Here is a 17728-nt window from a genome sequence, read left to right on the forward strand (position 1 = left end):
CATAATAAATAACCTTATATTTCGTGTTTCTCAGAAATAATTCAGAAGAGAACTTAATACAACGGTTCCGTGAGATAGGAGAGGATACGAAATATTGCTCTAAACCGTTGTTAGGCGATTGTGAAGTTAATATTATTATTTATTTATTTAAGTATTAAATTTGATAGATAAATTAAAAAATGTAATCAGAGATAATGTAAAAAGCAGTTTTAATCCTACTAATATTATAAATGCGAAAGTTTGTGAGGATGTGTGTGTGTGTGTGTTTGTTACTCTTTCACGCAAATACTACTAAACCGATTACATTGAAATTTAGCACACATATAGAAGGTAACTTGGATTAACACATAGGGTAGGTTTTATCCCGGAAATCCCACGGGAACGGGAACTATGCGGGTTTTCCTTTGAAAACGCGGGCGAAGCCGCGGGCGGAAATCTAGTAGAATATAATAATCATAATAAAGTTTTGCATACAATACATTACTAACGCTGAAACAATTTAATTTTTTTCCATAACATTAAAAAATTGTTACATTTTAAATTATTCTAAATCGTTTTAAGGTTATGTGAGAACTGAGAGTATTGTATGTAAAAAAACTTACAATAAATATTTATTTATGTATTCAAAGGTAGACAAAGAACATACGTAAAGTTTATCCCATATTTATTATCACCTTAATTCCTATGAATCTTATAAAATATAAAAATCTGATAATGATATTGATGATGATGATGAATCTGAAACCGAAACTGATGATGATAATGATTCGCCATTGAATTCCTTTACTGCTTTTTTCAATTTCTTTGCTATATCATTTTGTGACCTTCCGCTTAACTTTTGAATACTTCCAATAATAACATTTCTAAGAAGATTTTTTGTTTCATCATCTATGTATAATTTATCCTCGCTGCCATAATTTTTTAAATCATACAAGTAATCATTAAATTGCATATGTTCTCTCAGTGTAAAAGCTTCATTGATGGCTTCAAAGAAAGCTGTTCTATGTTCTGTAGCATTGTCGAGTTCGTTTCTATACGATTTCAATTCATTCTTTATTTCGTCTTGATACATATGTGATAGAGATTTCACATGTTTTGCCAGTTTTCTAGTATCTTTGAACTCCAAATAACTTAGTTGCTTGGATAAAATTCTGCAATATTTTCTAAGTTTCTTCTCCGGAAACTCCGTCGTCAACAAATCTAAAAGGTTCTTTAGAAATGTCTCAAAAATTATTTTCGTTCTTAGAATATTTGGGTTTATTTCTTGTAATGAAATAACGTTTCTTCCTGTTTCAGTACCGGCAACCGAAAAATATTTAACGTAAATATTTAGCGTCGCTACAAAATGAAAAAATCTCATACATCTTACGTGAACCTGCATTATTTCGATAAACAAGTTATAACTTATACCTATAGCCTTCCTATAGCTAAGTTTTTCATTTCACGCAATGCATTCTAATTAATCAGAGTAGGTAATAATTGCAATCATATTTGCCGATCCTTCATGTATTCTATTACAGCCAATTTAAGTTTCAGTTGAATATCATTTCTTACTTTTCTTGTTTGTTTATTAATTGTACCAAATATGATTTTTTTAAACATGATCCTGGTCTGAATGTAAATATGACTTTTGTCCCAGTAACCATACTTTTTCATAACATAAATATAATTATCCATTTTGTTGTCATCACCAACGCTGTATATTGCATTTAGAACATTAAATAATTCTTTTCTCTGTGGCTTATCTTGTTTTATGAGTTCTAAAAATTGTTTAATTTTCGGTTTAATCACAGCTCCCGTGTAAATCGATAATTTTAATAATTTCTTGCGGAATCTTTTGATCATTAATTTCAGAAGAAATTCGGATCCTAAACCTTTTAAACTCTTCCGCAGCACTTTCATATAACTAGGAATCCTTCTACTTGAAAAATCCTCGAGTAGAACATTGCACATATTCACTATGAAGTTGTAAAGGGGACCTTCTGTCGTAGGACGTCTTGTACTAGAAAAAATAGTCTTTTTTAACAATGTCTCAGGATTTATATTGTTTTCACCATTTCCAACTAGTGAGAAACTAATCAAAAGAACCAAATGTACTATAGTTATAAACTTTGTGGAATCTTTGCAAATCATTTATAATCTGTATCGATTAAACAACTTCAATATCTGTTTTGTTCCGTAGGTTTCTATGTGCAAACCATTGGCGGATTTGCTTCATAATCTGGAAATAAAAGCCAAAATATTTTATATTATTGCATCTGTCTTATATGCGATAAATCTTATGTGATCAGTGATTTTAAATCCCTGAAAACAACTACCGACCTGCCATAATAAAAGAGTAATCAGAGTAGCCATCAGTACATGTCCCGTAGCCAGTAAAATGCATCCAAATAACATAGCATCAAATGTTGCCAGCGTCCATTCCTCACCCCACCTTTCCGTGAAATATGAAGAAAAAATGTTTACAGTCGTATACGGCTATTAAAAATACAATTTGATTAAATGTTTAATATGTTTTAGTAGTTATATTCAACTGAATGTGAAATCCAATTTTTTTTTGAGTTTCCGTATTTGATTATAAGACAAATTTCATAAAAAAGAGCGTGTGCCAAGCACACGTGTCAGAATTAAAACTTCTTTGGCAAGAGACAGTATTGTCATGACGCAAACTTGAAATTTTACTCTCAACGCGCATAAAGAAATACAATTCAAAATAGGTACACATACCTAATACACATAATATTATTATCGAATAAATTAATATTTTTATGCATATCTTAACTCACCAGGTTACAGCGAAGCAAGATGGTATATTACTATCTAAATCATACAACAAAGTGCTGGTATTATTGCCCTCTCTATTAGTTAACTCAACATCTAGTAATCTCTCGAGTATAGTTCGCTCTATGGCAACCCAATTTAAACCATCCAATGCCTAAAAATGTATTAATAAATTTATAAGCAGACTGTAAAAAAGATATTGCTCTAAAGATGTTGGCAGATTTTAATTAATATGATTGTGTTTATGGTTGGATTTTATTGCTTAAATTAATTAGATTTAAACCTATGTTTCAACATAAAAAATATAAGTAGGTAGATATTGCAAGTTTGCAATATTTACGAGTTTCAAACAATTAATCAACAAACCATACAACACAATTTCAAAGAAGTAGAATATCTGTTACTAGAATTCTCACCCTTTCGAAGAATGCTGCTAAAAATCGTGATAGAAGTATCCGATTTGATTCATTATCACCTAACCCTAAAACATAAAATCATCATATTGTATATAAATAAATACAATTAATAATAAAAATACAATTAATCCGTAAATTATGAGCTACTCTATATTAATAAAACAAGCATAAATTAATGTTTTAATTACCGAATTGCGTGTTTGCTAATTTCTTGTAAACGATTCTGTAAAACAAAGAGAAATTTAAACACTCCATCGTAATTGTTTGTGCTCATTCATTCTCTAAATAAACGATAATAGAATCGAATTCTAGAAAACATATTATTAAACATATTAATTATTAAAATACCTAACTTGTGGTGCACATACAAGACGGCAAGTTGCCAACGGTCCGGGTATTTTCAAACTACCTCCGCCTTCATCGCTTCTAAAAACAAACACTAAGATAGAGATTATAATATTTTCAAGTGTTAATCATTGAGTTACTATGTACTACGTAGTACAAAGTAACTGTTAATTATCATATTAGGTATTCTGTGGGTATCCCAATATAACTCGATAACACGGTTAAAGCCATGATCAATACTTATTTTCAGCTATGACCGTCTCTGTCTTTTAATGAATAATTAAATACGTAAACAAAATAGTGGTAAGTACTAAGTTATAAATTTTGACAGTGAACTCGATTTTCAATCTAATTTTACTTTAATTTTAACTAAGTTTATGTTATTTCTATCTTATTTTGTTACAAATAAACGTAGGTATAGGTACCTACGACAAAAGTTCGCCTGGACGTATAAATACGACGAACTCAACAATTTAATAATCTCAAAACTAAAATCCCACCTTCCATGAACATAATGTGCATAATATTCCTCTTGAAACACCAACAATGACATTTCTACCCCAGAACAAATCTTCGCCAGCCTTGAAGTAGGAGAAGCAATGAATCTATGCTTTATCCAATTTACTGAAAATATTATGGTGTAAGATAACCACCAGGATAGAGATCCAATGACCCAGGTGTAGCCTTCACTTTTCGGTAGATATGACTGCCAGCCATCTAATATCTAGGAAATTTGACAGTAAAAATAATATCAAAATTATTTCGCAAAAGGTTTTTTTTGCTAATCTTGGAGTTAGAGATCGAGTCAAAACGTTTCAAATATGACATGAGAAAACTTCTAAAAAATATTAACATTTGAAACAAAAAGAAGACACCTGAAAAGTATAATAAAATTTTTATTACAAAAGAATTAATTTCAAATTGAGGACTGATCTAGTCTGGAATTTGTATAGAATTAGGTCCACTAATTTACTTTATATCACAAAATTGTGAGAATCGTAATAATTACTCGAGGGAAAAAAGGTTTTTGAAACTTTTCTTATAATATTTCTTACTATTATAAATTCCGAAATAGGTCAAAGCGATAGCGTGAGCTTATCGAAATAAAAAAGAAACAGACTATAAAATGATAAAATAGAATTAAATTAAACTTACTTGTAAAATCAATAAGGTAAAGGTAATCGTAGCCACGGGACTGACCCGTCGTGCTGTTTGCATTCCCATCCATTCCCGCGCTAATAACACAGACCTCCAATCATATGTGTTATTGTTTTTTGATGAATCTGAAAATTGCTTTGCCAATCATTTCAATAAACTTGTTGTTATGTTACGCCAGTCGCATTGGAAAAAGTACATTAATAACAAATAAATATAACTAAGTTAAAAATAAACAATCAATAAAGGAAATACATATAAATATCATACTGTCGCAACCGACAGTATGATATTTATATTTCAGCTCAACAGCTGAGCAATATATGTATTTAAATTTTAAGTTCGTAAGTTTGTCGATATGGATTTGCATATACATATAGATAATAGAACTTCAGATCGAGAGGTGCCAATTTAACCCTCTGATCTTATAAAATTTTACTAAAAATATTAAAAAGTTCGGCGTAGAAAGTGCTCTTACTGCAGTTAATTAGCCTAGTCTCTACCTAGATGATTTATAGCCGCGCTGGGTGAAATTCGATAATACCTCTACATTTTATTTTTATAAATTATAACAATAAAACATTAAACTCTAAATTATTTCTTGTACTTGATCTAGGTACCGTACTAGTATAGTAAATATTATCTTTGGTTGTCGGTGGGCTCAATAACAAAACAGGGATATTAGAAAATTTTAAAGAAATAAATCAACACTTACCCCGTACAGGTGGATTATATTGAGACCAATCAATAAAGAAAATATCGCATTGGCAGTGTTTCCAATTTATCCATGCCACTTTGATGATCTAGAAAGATAACATTATAAGTACTTGTACCTATGCTCACGGAATTACCTAAGAAAATAAATTAACTTTTGTATGTAATAATGAGACGTTTGTACGTAATTTCCTTAAAAAACCACATAAATTGTGAGAAATTTAATAAGGTATGTGAACCTTTTTAATTTTTTTTTTGTCTAACTATCAAAAATGAATCATAATAAATTAAGGCTCTATATACGCTCTTCCAATACCTTCAAAACTAAAACAGCTATAGTAAATGCTTTGATAATATTTTCTTCATTCTGTGACAAAGGTAGAGTCACTCCGAGCGTTCCTGCCTCTGCGGTCAACGCGTGCATAGTTGATAATAATGCAGCCTAAAAAAAGCATTGAAAAAAATAAACACTAAATATAATTCAAATCTACTGAACGGATATGTTCTACTTTTTCAAATTTAAACCGGTAGGCGGCGTAATAATAGCTATAAGTCATATCAAATTGAATCCTGTGTTGATAATAAAAATAAGGAATTGAGCAATGTATAAATTATATGTACACAAACTTAATAAAACACTGAAAAGTTTATTACTACTTACTTATTAATAAAAAAACTGTTCAATAATCAAACTCACAAAATATAAACCATCTGCTTCGCAACCAAACAGAATAGGAAGAATAGAAATTTGCATTCCACCTCTGTGTACTACACCACGCCATTGAAATATAGCGTAAATAGCTAACACCGTACAAAGAACTCCTCCCCACACCTATGGAAATAAAAATAATATATACAATAGAAACTTTCCACCCGTCATAGAAGCGAATTTTATCGAAAGTTAAAATATGTTTTAAAAATCACAAAAATAAAAAAAAATTGAATTCAAGAAACCACGTGCAATATATAATTAAAAGCAAAAAGGTTAGAAGATATTAGCACAAAGTTTTATTTCATAATACAATAAATAAAGCTCAGTATTTAATGAGCGGCTAACTTGCAGTCCCCAAAGCACGCCAGCGGACACCATCTCATGTTTCACAACTAGACTTGTGGTTATTTCCTGGGAAATGGGAGATTTCGTAGCGTAGTGTATCTCGATGGAAATTTGCACATTAAGTGAACCAGATTGTTTTCTTTCTACTCTGGAATTAGTAAAGTAATATATTATGTAAGTATATTATGTTACAGTTAGAACATCTTTTCATTAGAACGCATTTTACCTATGAAGAGAAATGCGTTTCAACGAAAAATGGGTCTGAACTGTAACTGTGTGTGTTTATTACAGTCTGTAAGTGTTTATTACGCTATAGGCATAATAGAGTCAACGGTCATTCGTAAATACAAGCCAACTGCCAATAAAGCTTTGAAAGTATTGAGACGTTTTTTTTATTCAATTTTCTAAGTGAAGCTTGAATAAGACCATTTTTGCTACAAAATATTGAAGCTATTGAGCGTGAAGTATTGATACAGTTTAATGAAACGTTTTAGTGTAAGAAGCCAATATAGCCCAGTAAATATTTGAACGAAACCAACCGCAAAATAAAAATAATTTTCCGTAAATACACAGTTGTTGTTGTATTTGCTGTTATTGATAGAACGTTATCGACAAAGAAAAACTTTCTAAATCTCCCCGAGGGCCATAAGCCTTTCTGAAAAAAATACAATATTTCCATTTAAAAATACATAAAATAGTTCTCTATAAATATATTTTTATATTAAGAAATGAATTGATTCTTACTTGAACGTATTGGCCGTTAGGTTTAAGCAAATTAATTGCTAAAGGCTTATAAATTTGCTCTGGAATGTAAAATTCGTATGTTTTTCCATATGCCCCAATAGATTCTAGATCTGATTCCTTTTGTAAACATTCCTGTCTGTAAGGTGGTAGAAATAATTTTATTTTGTGTAATGCTATCACAGTAATCCAGTTATTCGTCTAACGCCTCATGCCATTTTAATATCACAAATATTAAACGCCGACTGGCGGGAAATTGAGAAGATACGACGAATATTCCTGAACGATAGATTCTAAATTCAAATGTAATAAAACATATTTTTTATTGTAATACATAGTATTATTAATGGCCATATCTTGATGATTTATTTACCAAAGAAATTTTACAAGTAGATATTTTCTTGTTTTTGGTTTTATTATTATTACGAAATATTTCTAAATTTTACTAGTATTTAAGATAAAATTACTCACGAATAATCTTCTCCAAGTTTAATCAAAAGTGGCCGTAAACATGGAATATTTTGATTTTGTTCTTGAATTAAATCGAGAGCTCCAGTTGAAGAATATTCTAGAGCTGCTATCTTTATAAAAGCCTTAAATATTTATGAAATATTTGATGAGAACATACATGATATCAAGAAAATCTATTTTTAGCTTATACTTCATACATTTTTCAGAAACCGTACACCTAATGAATCACATATTTACCTTTATCAAGATTTCTACTTCAATTAGAAAAACACGTTACATGTGTACACAAAGATTTAAACAGTTCAAAATAAAGAGATAATATTAATCTTATACCTACCTTTCCACGAGAAAGATCAATTACATTGTTCATAATACTTTCATTTAAAACTAGTTGTGGAAGAGTCACTGAAAAAAAGTAAAGCTTAAATTAGACAAGATGAATAAAAATCATCAATAGTATTTTTTTATGTATAGTTAAATAGGATTGGTAGGGTACCTTTATGAGTAGCATTAGGTTGTATCCAAAGTCTACATGGACCAGCCGGGTCGGATGTATAGAAGTACGACACACACATTTTAGCAAGGGCATGACAGGAACGTAAATCTGATTGCTGAAATAAAATTACATCTATTATTTAGATTTGAGGAAGTGATGCTATTTTTTTTAACAAATGGGTTTAAATATAGGATATACGTTTTCTACTTTGTCTATGCATCGCTTTTGACGATTCCCTTATAAATTATGAGCGAAGGGAAGGATAAGTACTTAGCAAATTATAATCGAACCCTCTCGTAATCTTGTGAAAGCAATGTTTAAACAACTTTGATTAGACATCACAAAAGCTCTTTACCACGTAACCGTAATTTACTCAAAGGTGAGGCCCAAGGGTCACACTTGGATCCCTTGTTGAATGAGATCGAATCACACGTTATTTACTCACGTTACAAAAGTACTCCAACTTCACAATCTCTAAAAGTGAAGACGGATGTAATTTATTGTCATTATATTTGGGTCTTTCCACGACGTATTTCTTGGGCAAACACGTCCCGCTCACGACGACTTCGCTTTTGCTGCAGATACATGCTTCGCACTTGACACATTTGTTGTCTTTCACTTTGTATCCCCGAGCGCATTTGAAACAAGTCACTTCTTTCATTGGCGACCCGTCGAAGTTCTGCGTTACTAAAACATTTACTGTGTTATTAAACGCTACACGGGACAATGTCCTTTAGAAAAGTTTAGTTTTTGTGTTCTTTGAGTTCGTCATACGTCATGTGTTTTTATTTTTAGCGTCAGGTTTCAACAAAATCATTAAGAATTTTTTATCCCTCTTGTCATAAGAACATGTTACGATCATCCCAACATCTTCGTAGACAAAACTTCAATGATAATAGATTGTTAATTAAATTAAGTTAGGTATGACTTATTTTTTTTTCACCAAAGTTCAAAATAATTTCTTTCATTTTATTTATTTATTTTAACAGCTACTTACCAGCTATATAATCATTAGGACACTTCCTACATACAACTCTACCACCCGACTTCTGACACCGTCGCGGTACACACACAGTGCCATCTTCAGATATCAGTTCCGTTGAGTTACAGGGTTTGCATTTTGAGATACCAAATAGTATACTAGCACTTGCACAAGTACATCCGAAACCTAATATTTTGGAGTTATATAATTTCGAGTTTATTTTATCTGCTTGACATACCGATATTATGAATTCTTTCTTATAAATTATTCAATTTTTTTATATTATACTAGCTGCGGTCCGCGGTTTAACCCACGTGATAATATATATAGCCTTCCTCGATAAATGGGCTATCTAACACCGAAAGAATTTTTCAAATCGGACCAGTAGTTCCCGAGATTAGCGTTTGTTTGTTCAAACAAACAAACTCTTCAGCTTTATAATATTAGTATAGATTACAGCTTTTCTCATGCACAATTTCTGAATTAATTTAACTGAATGAAACATTTAAATTACGAATGGCTTAAATAAAACAAAACATGTCAATAGATTGACTTATTTCGGACATAACATTGTTGTTAACAAATTAAGACAAATATAAACGTAACTTTAAGATAAAAGTAAGTACTATAAAACAAATAATTACCGTCGTCTGATGGCACCATAGAATGTTTGGTGTTACAGGATCGACAATTCATTACAGTAGAGTCGTAAAATTGGCCAGAGTCACAACTGCCAGGCAACTTGAGCCCAACTGCGCGCAATATCAATAAAAATACGAGCAGAAGCATTTCCTTCATCCACTAAAAGCATCCAATTAGCGAGTAACTAGTACTTATTGCTACGTTTTTATAGTTAGTTTTCTACTAAGCTCGTACACTACAGAACATAAAACTGATAATTTCAATAAAATAGCGTAGAACAAATGAACTGTCTTATTTATGATCTTCTTTTGGTTTGTTTGTTTCTACCGTTATCGTTGCTAAGCAACAGCTGCTCAACCGATACTACAGTAGGTACCTTTTAGCTACTTAACCGGCTTCCGTTATAATTTGTATATGACTTAAATTTTCATCATTATATTATAACACTAGTGGTCCGCCCCGGCTTCGCCCTGGTACATATTTTGCAATAAAAGGTAGCCTATTTTCTTTCTCAGGGTCTAAAGATTATCTGTGCCAAATTTCATCAAAATCGGTCCAGTAGTTTATGTGTGAAAACCATACATACATAATTACAAACCGTTCCTCTTTATAATATTAGTACCTGTAGATGACCCAGACCTCTCAATGAATATTTAGAATTAAATAAAAATAAAATATCATAATATATGGTTATGATTGAATACAAATTAATTCGTTCGTTCGTTTAGGTATAAAAAAAAATTCGTGTTAGTTACTAATAAGTGAAGAACGGCTGAGCTGATTTAAATGAGTTTTTCCGACTGGATTTAGGTACCTACGTACTTTAAAAAACTGTAAAAAAAATACAAAACATAGGCATATATAGAGTCCAGGCAAGCAGCTTGCATTATAATTATAGTTTTATAAACTGCAGTAGTTCTACGGGCTTTGGAAGGTTTTAAAAAACAATACATGATTAATAGCTAGTTTTAAAGCTCAGTTGTAAAGGCTTTGTCAGACAGGACGCGTACTTAGCGCGCGTCAGAGCGTTAAGTTGACGCCGCGATATGACGCTAAGATGTGTTCTACTACCATCGTAGAATACCGTCAAACAGAGCGCCGGCGCTAGCAGTACGCAACGCTCTGTCGCGGCGTTAGGACGCTTTAACGTCGGGTGTTGTATTTTTTTACAAATTTTATTTTAGCGTCGGAGTTAATAGGCGTAAAATAATAATAAAATACTGCATAATGACCGAAAATTTGATAGAATTGGTTAGAAAATATCCATGCTTATATAATACGAAGGACAGTTCATATAAACTATAAAGATATATCAATGAAGGCAAAATTGTGGGCACAAATCGGAGAAGAAATTAATGAAACTGTTAAGTAAAAAATTCTTCCGACTCCGGAGTTAATATCGCTGTACCTTGTTTTGTTCGTAAGTAATAATTATGTAAACAACATGCAGCTTTAATAATATCAATTGCTCTGTCCTAACGCGCGCTAAAGCGTTCTGTTTGACGAAGCCTCGCGCGACGTTAAAACAGGACGCTGTAGCGCTACTACGCAGCGCTAAAATACGCGTCCTATCTGACAAAGCCATTACTGTCTTTTTTCTGTGCTATGTCCAATTGTTCGCGAATATTCAGTTGTAGAGCACGAAACAAAGATGGACTTGGTCGCAATTCGTTCGTCAAATTTTATTTTTGCTACAATATTATTAACAACTCAAACAACCGCTTCTGAATATGTTAGGGAAATGGATACCTTGATTAAAGATCAGAAAATAATAGACATCGCTATCGAAATATCCAATAGTAACTTTAACTATAGAATAGAAACCGTCGTTGTTTCGAAAGATGTTGATGAAGCGATTATTAATAAATTCCTTCAAAGTTACAAAGGAACTGTTGTGGTCGAAATGAAGAGAGACGGACCACCTCCAAAACAAGTGGTTATATTCGTGGAATCATACTTCTCGTTTCAAAAGATATTGGGAATTTTAAAACCCGACCTAAAGGGAAAATCGTTGATGCATAGTGGAGCGAAACTTGTAATTATTTTACTGTCACACCCACACAATCTTCGGCAAATAAACAGTCTTCTGTGGGATTATTATGCTATCGATGTAGTAATAGTAGTCGAAAGAAAGGTCGGTAATGTAGCTCTATACACATATTTTCCTTACAAAAGTGAAACGGATTGTGATAATGTAGAGCCTACCTTGATTGGGTTGTGGAGTGAAGATATAAATCACAAAAGTAAATTATTTCCAGATAAAACATCTAACATGAACCACTGCCCTTTATTTATTTCAACCAATAAGGTCTACCACCCGGCAACTGAACACAAGATTCCTTTACAAATAATAAAGAAGACTTTGCATAACATGCTACGAGACATAATAAATAGCACCCTCGTTGTTATAAATAGGAAATATACAAGCATTGATTCAGACAGTACTATGAGTTGGTCTGAATCGCTTAACGATGTGAGTCGTGGCATTGTTAATATTTCAACATGCACCGTGTCGCTTGGATTTGACAAAGGAGGTCTGTTTGACTATTCTGTGCCCTATTTTAGAATACGACTAGCCTGGATAGGACCACCCACTACATTCGGCTCAACTCTATGGAAACTATTGGTACCTTTAAATGGATATTTGTGGCTTGTATTGCTTATCGTTTCTTTTATAGTCATAACCATTCCGTACATAGCGAAGATTCAATGCGCTAAGCCATTCTGCCATCGATATTTTAAAAATATTAACAAAATGCGAAGAGTTACTTTCAGAACATGGGGTGTTCTGGTTGGACAGCCCATACGAGTTAAACCAAGGAGATTTCGAGATTTCTATTTAATCAGTCTATGGATTTGGTTCACTTTCATTGTGAGAAGCGCATATCAAAGCGTGTTAATAGGAGCATTGAAGACAGACACCATTATTGGTAATTTCCTAAATTTACAAGAAGCTGTCGACGATGGTTATCATTTCGGAGGTCGTTCAGGAATATTAGCGTATTTCGAACATGACCCAATTATTGAAGATCGTTTTCAAGTGGTGCTCGAATCTAAGTACGATCAGACATTTCGAGATGTTTTAGAAAATAAAAAGAGATTTATTATTGCGAGCTCGTTGGAGTACGCGTGGACGTTGTGTTTAGCTGAAGCGATAAGCGAGAAGGATTGTGGTTATGTATTGCCAGATTCGATACTAATGGTACCCTTGGTAGTTTGGATGAAGAAACATTCACCATTTGTTCGGCCATTGTCTGTGTGGTTACCGAGATTGATAGAAAGCGGATTGTTGATAAAAGACGCAGAACAAAAACCACTACAGGATATCATTACATCGGATCCTACGCCGCTGACTATAAAACAAGCTGTTAGCTGTTTCTTATTACTTATTCTCGGTTACAGTATATCCATTACTGTGTTTGTTCTAGAATTGTTATTAAAAAAACAATCTTGTTACGGATGCAATTTAAAAAAGAATAATTTCAATATACGCTGATAAGGTTGATTCACAAAAAATAAAAGAGCCATTTTCTTTACACATAAGTTTATTAATAAAATTATATCTAGATACATAACTTTAATATCTTAATTGACATACAAAATATATAAGTAACAATATGTTCCTCCTAATAATTATACTAACAGCGATAATTACATTTTATAATTTACTTTAAAAACGTACAAACATTGATATAATATCTTCTTAAATAATAAAACTTAATGACTAGAAACGAAATTTTATGCTTGTTGGCTAAAATCTATTAAGACACTACATTATTCTAAGATTTATTTTCCAATAAGCTATCCATAGCCAATATAGTTCTGTATTACTAACTTACATATTATCTAGCTGAAGCGGTATAATAATTTTATTATGTATCGCTTTACTGACCATAATATCTGTAAAAGTACATATAAAAATATATAAGTGGAAATCTTATTGTGGAATAATATAAACGTTTAAATATATACTTAAGCCTACTGTATTAAAACAGATCTATTTACTTATCCTAATAATAAATATAATATACCTAATATATCTACTGTATACATTATATTAAATGGCCGTTTAAGATAGGCGACGGGACTATCAAAACATAAATGAAATTTAACATTGATAATAATAATATGTCATAAGTTAGAAAAGTAGAGATATAAAAATACACACAAGAATTAAACAACATATTCTCGGAAAAAACATCCAGAATTGATCTGAAACTGCGAAATAAACCGTCGTAAATATACAAAGTCTGCAAAGCGATTTGTACGAATTCATCGTCGTAAACAAGGTTAATATAAACCAAAACACGTCCCTTTTTATTAACAGTCAATTTTATAAGATTGACACAATTACAGAATGTTATATTTTTACGAAACAAAAATTCATAATTAATGAAAAAAAGAAGTATCAAAAGCTCCAAAAAAGCTCTGTTGGAAAATTTAAATTAAACAAAGGAAAGTATTGACGTGAGACGTCATTAACCATTTTGTTCTAAATATGGTTTTATGTGGTTTTATCCTTAGTTTTATCACTAAAAGCATTGAAACAGAAATAAAAACTAGATTGTTTGTTCCATATGGCTTTTAAATGTGTGCGATATTAATTGTTTCACGAAATCTTGTGTTCAATCATTCGCTGTCCAATAAATCCTTAGATTAATGGTTGGATCGAAGCAAACAATGACATGGGACATCGAATACATTTAGTTTAAATTGGGTTAAATGTTGTAAATTGTCTAATTTACTATCTATGTATAACATGTAATGGGCATGTAATAAATATCGCGTATAATGAATAAGGTTACAAATGTTAATCACTGTTAATTTATAGGACTGATTGAATTGAAATTTTGTATCATTTGACTAATTGACACATCGTAATTGAATAAATACGAGATGAAACAGTTTCTTTAGTTTACTGGATTATTAAATGTATCCGTTTAAGTTTTTGTGCGTTCTGGAGGTCTTCTCCGTCCTACAACTTATTCATCAAATTAGTTAGGTTATATGCATGTTCTATAGGTTTTTTCACTCAAAAACTATTTTTCTATAGGTTTTTTGGTGTTTTCACCCCAACACTACACAATACAACACTATTTGTATGGACACTAATTGTAATTTTCCTCCCTATATTATTTGGAAACTATTTGTATTAAGCTGCTGGTGTTATTTTGCCCTACAACATTTGTATAGACACTAAGCAGCGAGCGTGGTGGGCTCGACGACGAGGTAGGGCGCGTGCAGCAGCGGCGGCTGTATGGCGGGGAACAGGATGGGGTAGTGGTGCGGCTGCGGCTCGGGCAGCGGGCGCGGCCGCTCGGCGCACGCCACCAGCCAGTGCGTGAGCATGCGCCCGCGACCCTTGAGCTCTACGTCCCCGCGCCGCTCCACTTCGAACGTGCCCCATTGTGTGAGCAGTGCCCGCGTGCTCTCGCTCAGGTGGATGCGTAGTGCTATAGCCGCAGATAATACTTAACTATAGCTATAGTATGTGAAGTGAATTTTGATGCCGGGTGAACGGAGCAAGCGATTACAGCATTAACGAACACCAAAGTTAGTTTGCAAGCAGCTATCGGCTGCTTGCAAACCGATTTAAGATTTCTTTCACATAGTGGAATTGACATTTATAAGGTAAAAAACTACAAATGTTTTTTACCCTATGCGGCGAAAATTTTGCTGCTAAATTGAACTAGAAAATAAAATTCAATTAAGTTAATAGATATTTTTTTTTTTACAAAATGTATTTAAACATAGGATATAAGATTGATTGATATTTCGTTTACTGAAATAAATTAAAAATCAACCCAGATAATATCATAAAAAAGTCTTACGTTGTCCAGTAGATTCCATCCTGCTAGCCGTGTTAACGGTATCGCCGAACAAGCAATAGTGCGGCATTTTAACGCCCACCACGCCCGCGCACACTGGCCCAGAATGTACACCTACCCTCACCTAATATAAAAAATCAATGCAATTAACTAAGAATAATTGAAAAATTAATTTCGAATCCAATTTGAAAAGAAGGATATATTTCGGAATTCTTTTTGTATTTCAATGACGGTTTATCATCGGTTTATTTTATTTTCCTCGATTTTTACATCAAATTTAAAAAGTTCATACCACAATAATATATTCGTAACTATTAATTCACTTAAATTAGCATCTATGACCTGAAAGAGCATGCAAAAGTTGAATCGCATTGTTAAAACGTAATGTAGTTTATAATTTTTTCTTGTTTTTTTTTTTCACAAGACTCTTTCTTACCTCAAGTCGATGCGTAGGTCGGTGTCTCACTACAAAGGATCGCACCGCTTCTACTATAGCTAGAGCCATGAGGCAGATCTCTCTCGCGTGCTGATCGCCATTCCGCTCGGGCAGACCTGATACTACCATGTATGCGTCGCCTATTGTTTCCACCTGGGTTCGAATGCGAATAGTATAACTTTACATGGGGAAATGATTGGGGAAACATCGTGCACTAGCCACATAGAATATTCTATTAATCTTGTTTGATGTCATGCGAGATATTTATGAAATTACATAGTAATTATATTAAATATTTAACTTATCAATAGTTTTAAGGAAAGACTTTTCATTAAACGAACAACTGATATAATAGCAATATAAATGATAAAGTTATGTAATAGCTTTTTTGTGTACCTATAATGTGTTTCGTGTATGAATACTTGGTAAGCAAGAAAATCACATTTGAGTGCATATTGCTAAAATTGAATTTGTATCCGATTAATTGGACTACCCATATTGTATTATGTAAATCCGGATGAATAAATAAGTAAGTAAGTATCTCAGTATTATGGCTATGGATGTAAACGTAGATTACCTACAGCTCGAAATAAAAGTTACTATAAGAAATACTCATAAAAACTTTCTATGGGATGAATAAGGGTGGTGAAGCTAGCTTATTTAATTATTTATATACAAAAAGCTTTGTGGCTGAAAAATGATTTCGTGAAGGCAGTGTTACATAAAGTAAACACATTTTGGCCAGAGGGTGCAGGAGTAGGTATTACCGTAAATACCTAAATGTTCTTTTATCTCTGTAGACTCTTTTGAAAACGAATAAAGTAAAGCTAATTATACTTGTATAATTAACATGACTTCTATGACTAGTAATTGGTCATCTTAACAAGATAAATTATAACTTATTGGGGAAATATTTTTGAAGACAAATTCTGTCGATTGTCTAATATCAAATATGTAGGTATTGTCCACTCTGTTATCAAAGTTTAAAATACATACATATAAATTTAACAGCTCTACATTTTCACATCAATACATTTTTATGATTAACTTTATGTTATTAAAAAAAAACTTTAAACTACTAAAATTAATATAGTTACTTAGGTATCTTTATAAATGCAATTTTTGTGTTTTCAAATAGCTGGGAAAGTATTAATTTTAAATACATTTTAGTTTCTTGACGATAAATAAGAATAAGGAAAATGAAGCCTATTTTGGTAACGCCAACGATGAAAAGGGGAGAAAATTGTACCCTCATTTGTCTGAAGAACGCAGGCTAATGAAAACTAATTCGAGCTGTTCATATTTTGCGAGAATTATAGTACTTCCGTTGCCTAATCTTACCTAGAATTTATTTTCGTTATCTACTTATTATGCATGGAAATATCTTTGTATTGTACGGAGTATGATTCAGTTTGCTGTATGTGGATTTCAAATACTTATGGGGCATTTCACGCCAAGCGGACACAGATTTCAGGGTCAGGTTTCAGATTTCGGTTATATTTTAGTATGTTACACCTGTATATATCCTCGGTATGTATACGAAAAATTTTTGCATTTAGAAGCTTAGCTTTCAAAATACAGGTCTTTGAAGATGTCAGTAAGCGCGAGGTATGGGGGACTTTGAATGTAATTATCAGTTCAAGAAAAGTAATTTTTAAATAAAT

The 17728-nt window shown here is 32.2% G+C and overlaps 3 protein-coding genes across 3 annotated transcripts in view; 1 reads left to right on the forward strand and 2 right to left on the reverse strand.

The window, feature by feature from the left end:
• Positions 1-1456: 1456 nt before the first annotated feature.
• On the reverse strand, positions 1457-9947 carry LOC149481830 (meckelin). The gene is made up of 19 exons (XM_089705285.1): positions 9803-9947; positions 9174-9344; positions 8622-8863; positions 8177-8291; positions 8018-8085; positions 7681-7802; positions 7213-7348; positions 7008-7123; positions 6469-6616; positions 5728-5853; positions 5413-5500; positions 4698-4825; positions 4043-4266; positions 3546-3623; positions 3386-3420; positions 3198-3262; positions 2787-2935; positions 2323-2434; positions 1457-2221 (listed from the first exon to the last, which is right to left on the reverse strand). The coding sequence occupies exons 1-19, from the start codon at positions 9945-9947 to the stop codon at positions 2150-2152; spliced, it is 2340 nt and encodes a 779-aa protein (XP_089561411.1). The 3' UTR covers positions 1457-2149.
• A 1594-nt stretch (positions 9948-11541) lies between these two features.
• On the forward strand, positions 11542-13296 carry LOC149481831 (uncharacterized). The gene has a single exon (XM_089705286.1). It carries the CDS (start codon positions 11542-11544, stop codon positions 13294-13296), a length of 1755 nt encoding a protein of 584 aa, XP_089561412.1.
• A 1675-nt stretch (positions 13297-14971) lies between these two features.
• The window catches only part of LOC149481832 (atrial natriuretic peptide receptor 1), a 49128-nt gene continuing 46371 nt past the window's right edge, over positions 14972-17728 (reverse strand). Inside the window, exons 21-23 of the mRNA XM_089705287.1 lie at positions 16065-16217; positions 15632-15752; positions 14972-15253 (exon numbers count right to left, since the gene is read on the reverse strand). Of these exons, the coding sequence (XP_089561413.1) occupies positions 14997-15253; positions 15632-15752; positions 16065-16217 (531 nt within the window). The 3' untranslated portion in view covers positions 14972-14996. The remainder of the gene's footprint in view (positions 15254-15631; positions 15753-16064; positions 16218-17728) is intronic.

This window comes from Colias philodice, chromosome 16 (assembly GCF_061535455.1).
Source record: "Colias philodice isolate Cphi_HAF_F1 chromosome 16, ilColPhil1 Martin Lab GWU primary, whole genome shotgun sequence".
NCBI lineage: Eukaryota > Metazoa > Arthropoda > Insecta > Lepidoptera > Pieridae > Colias > Colias philodice.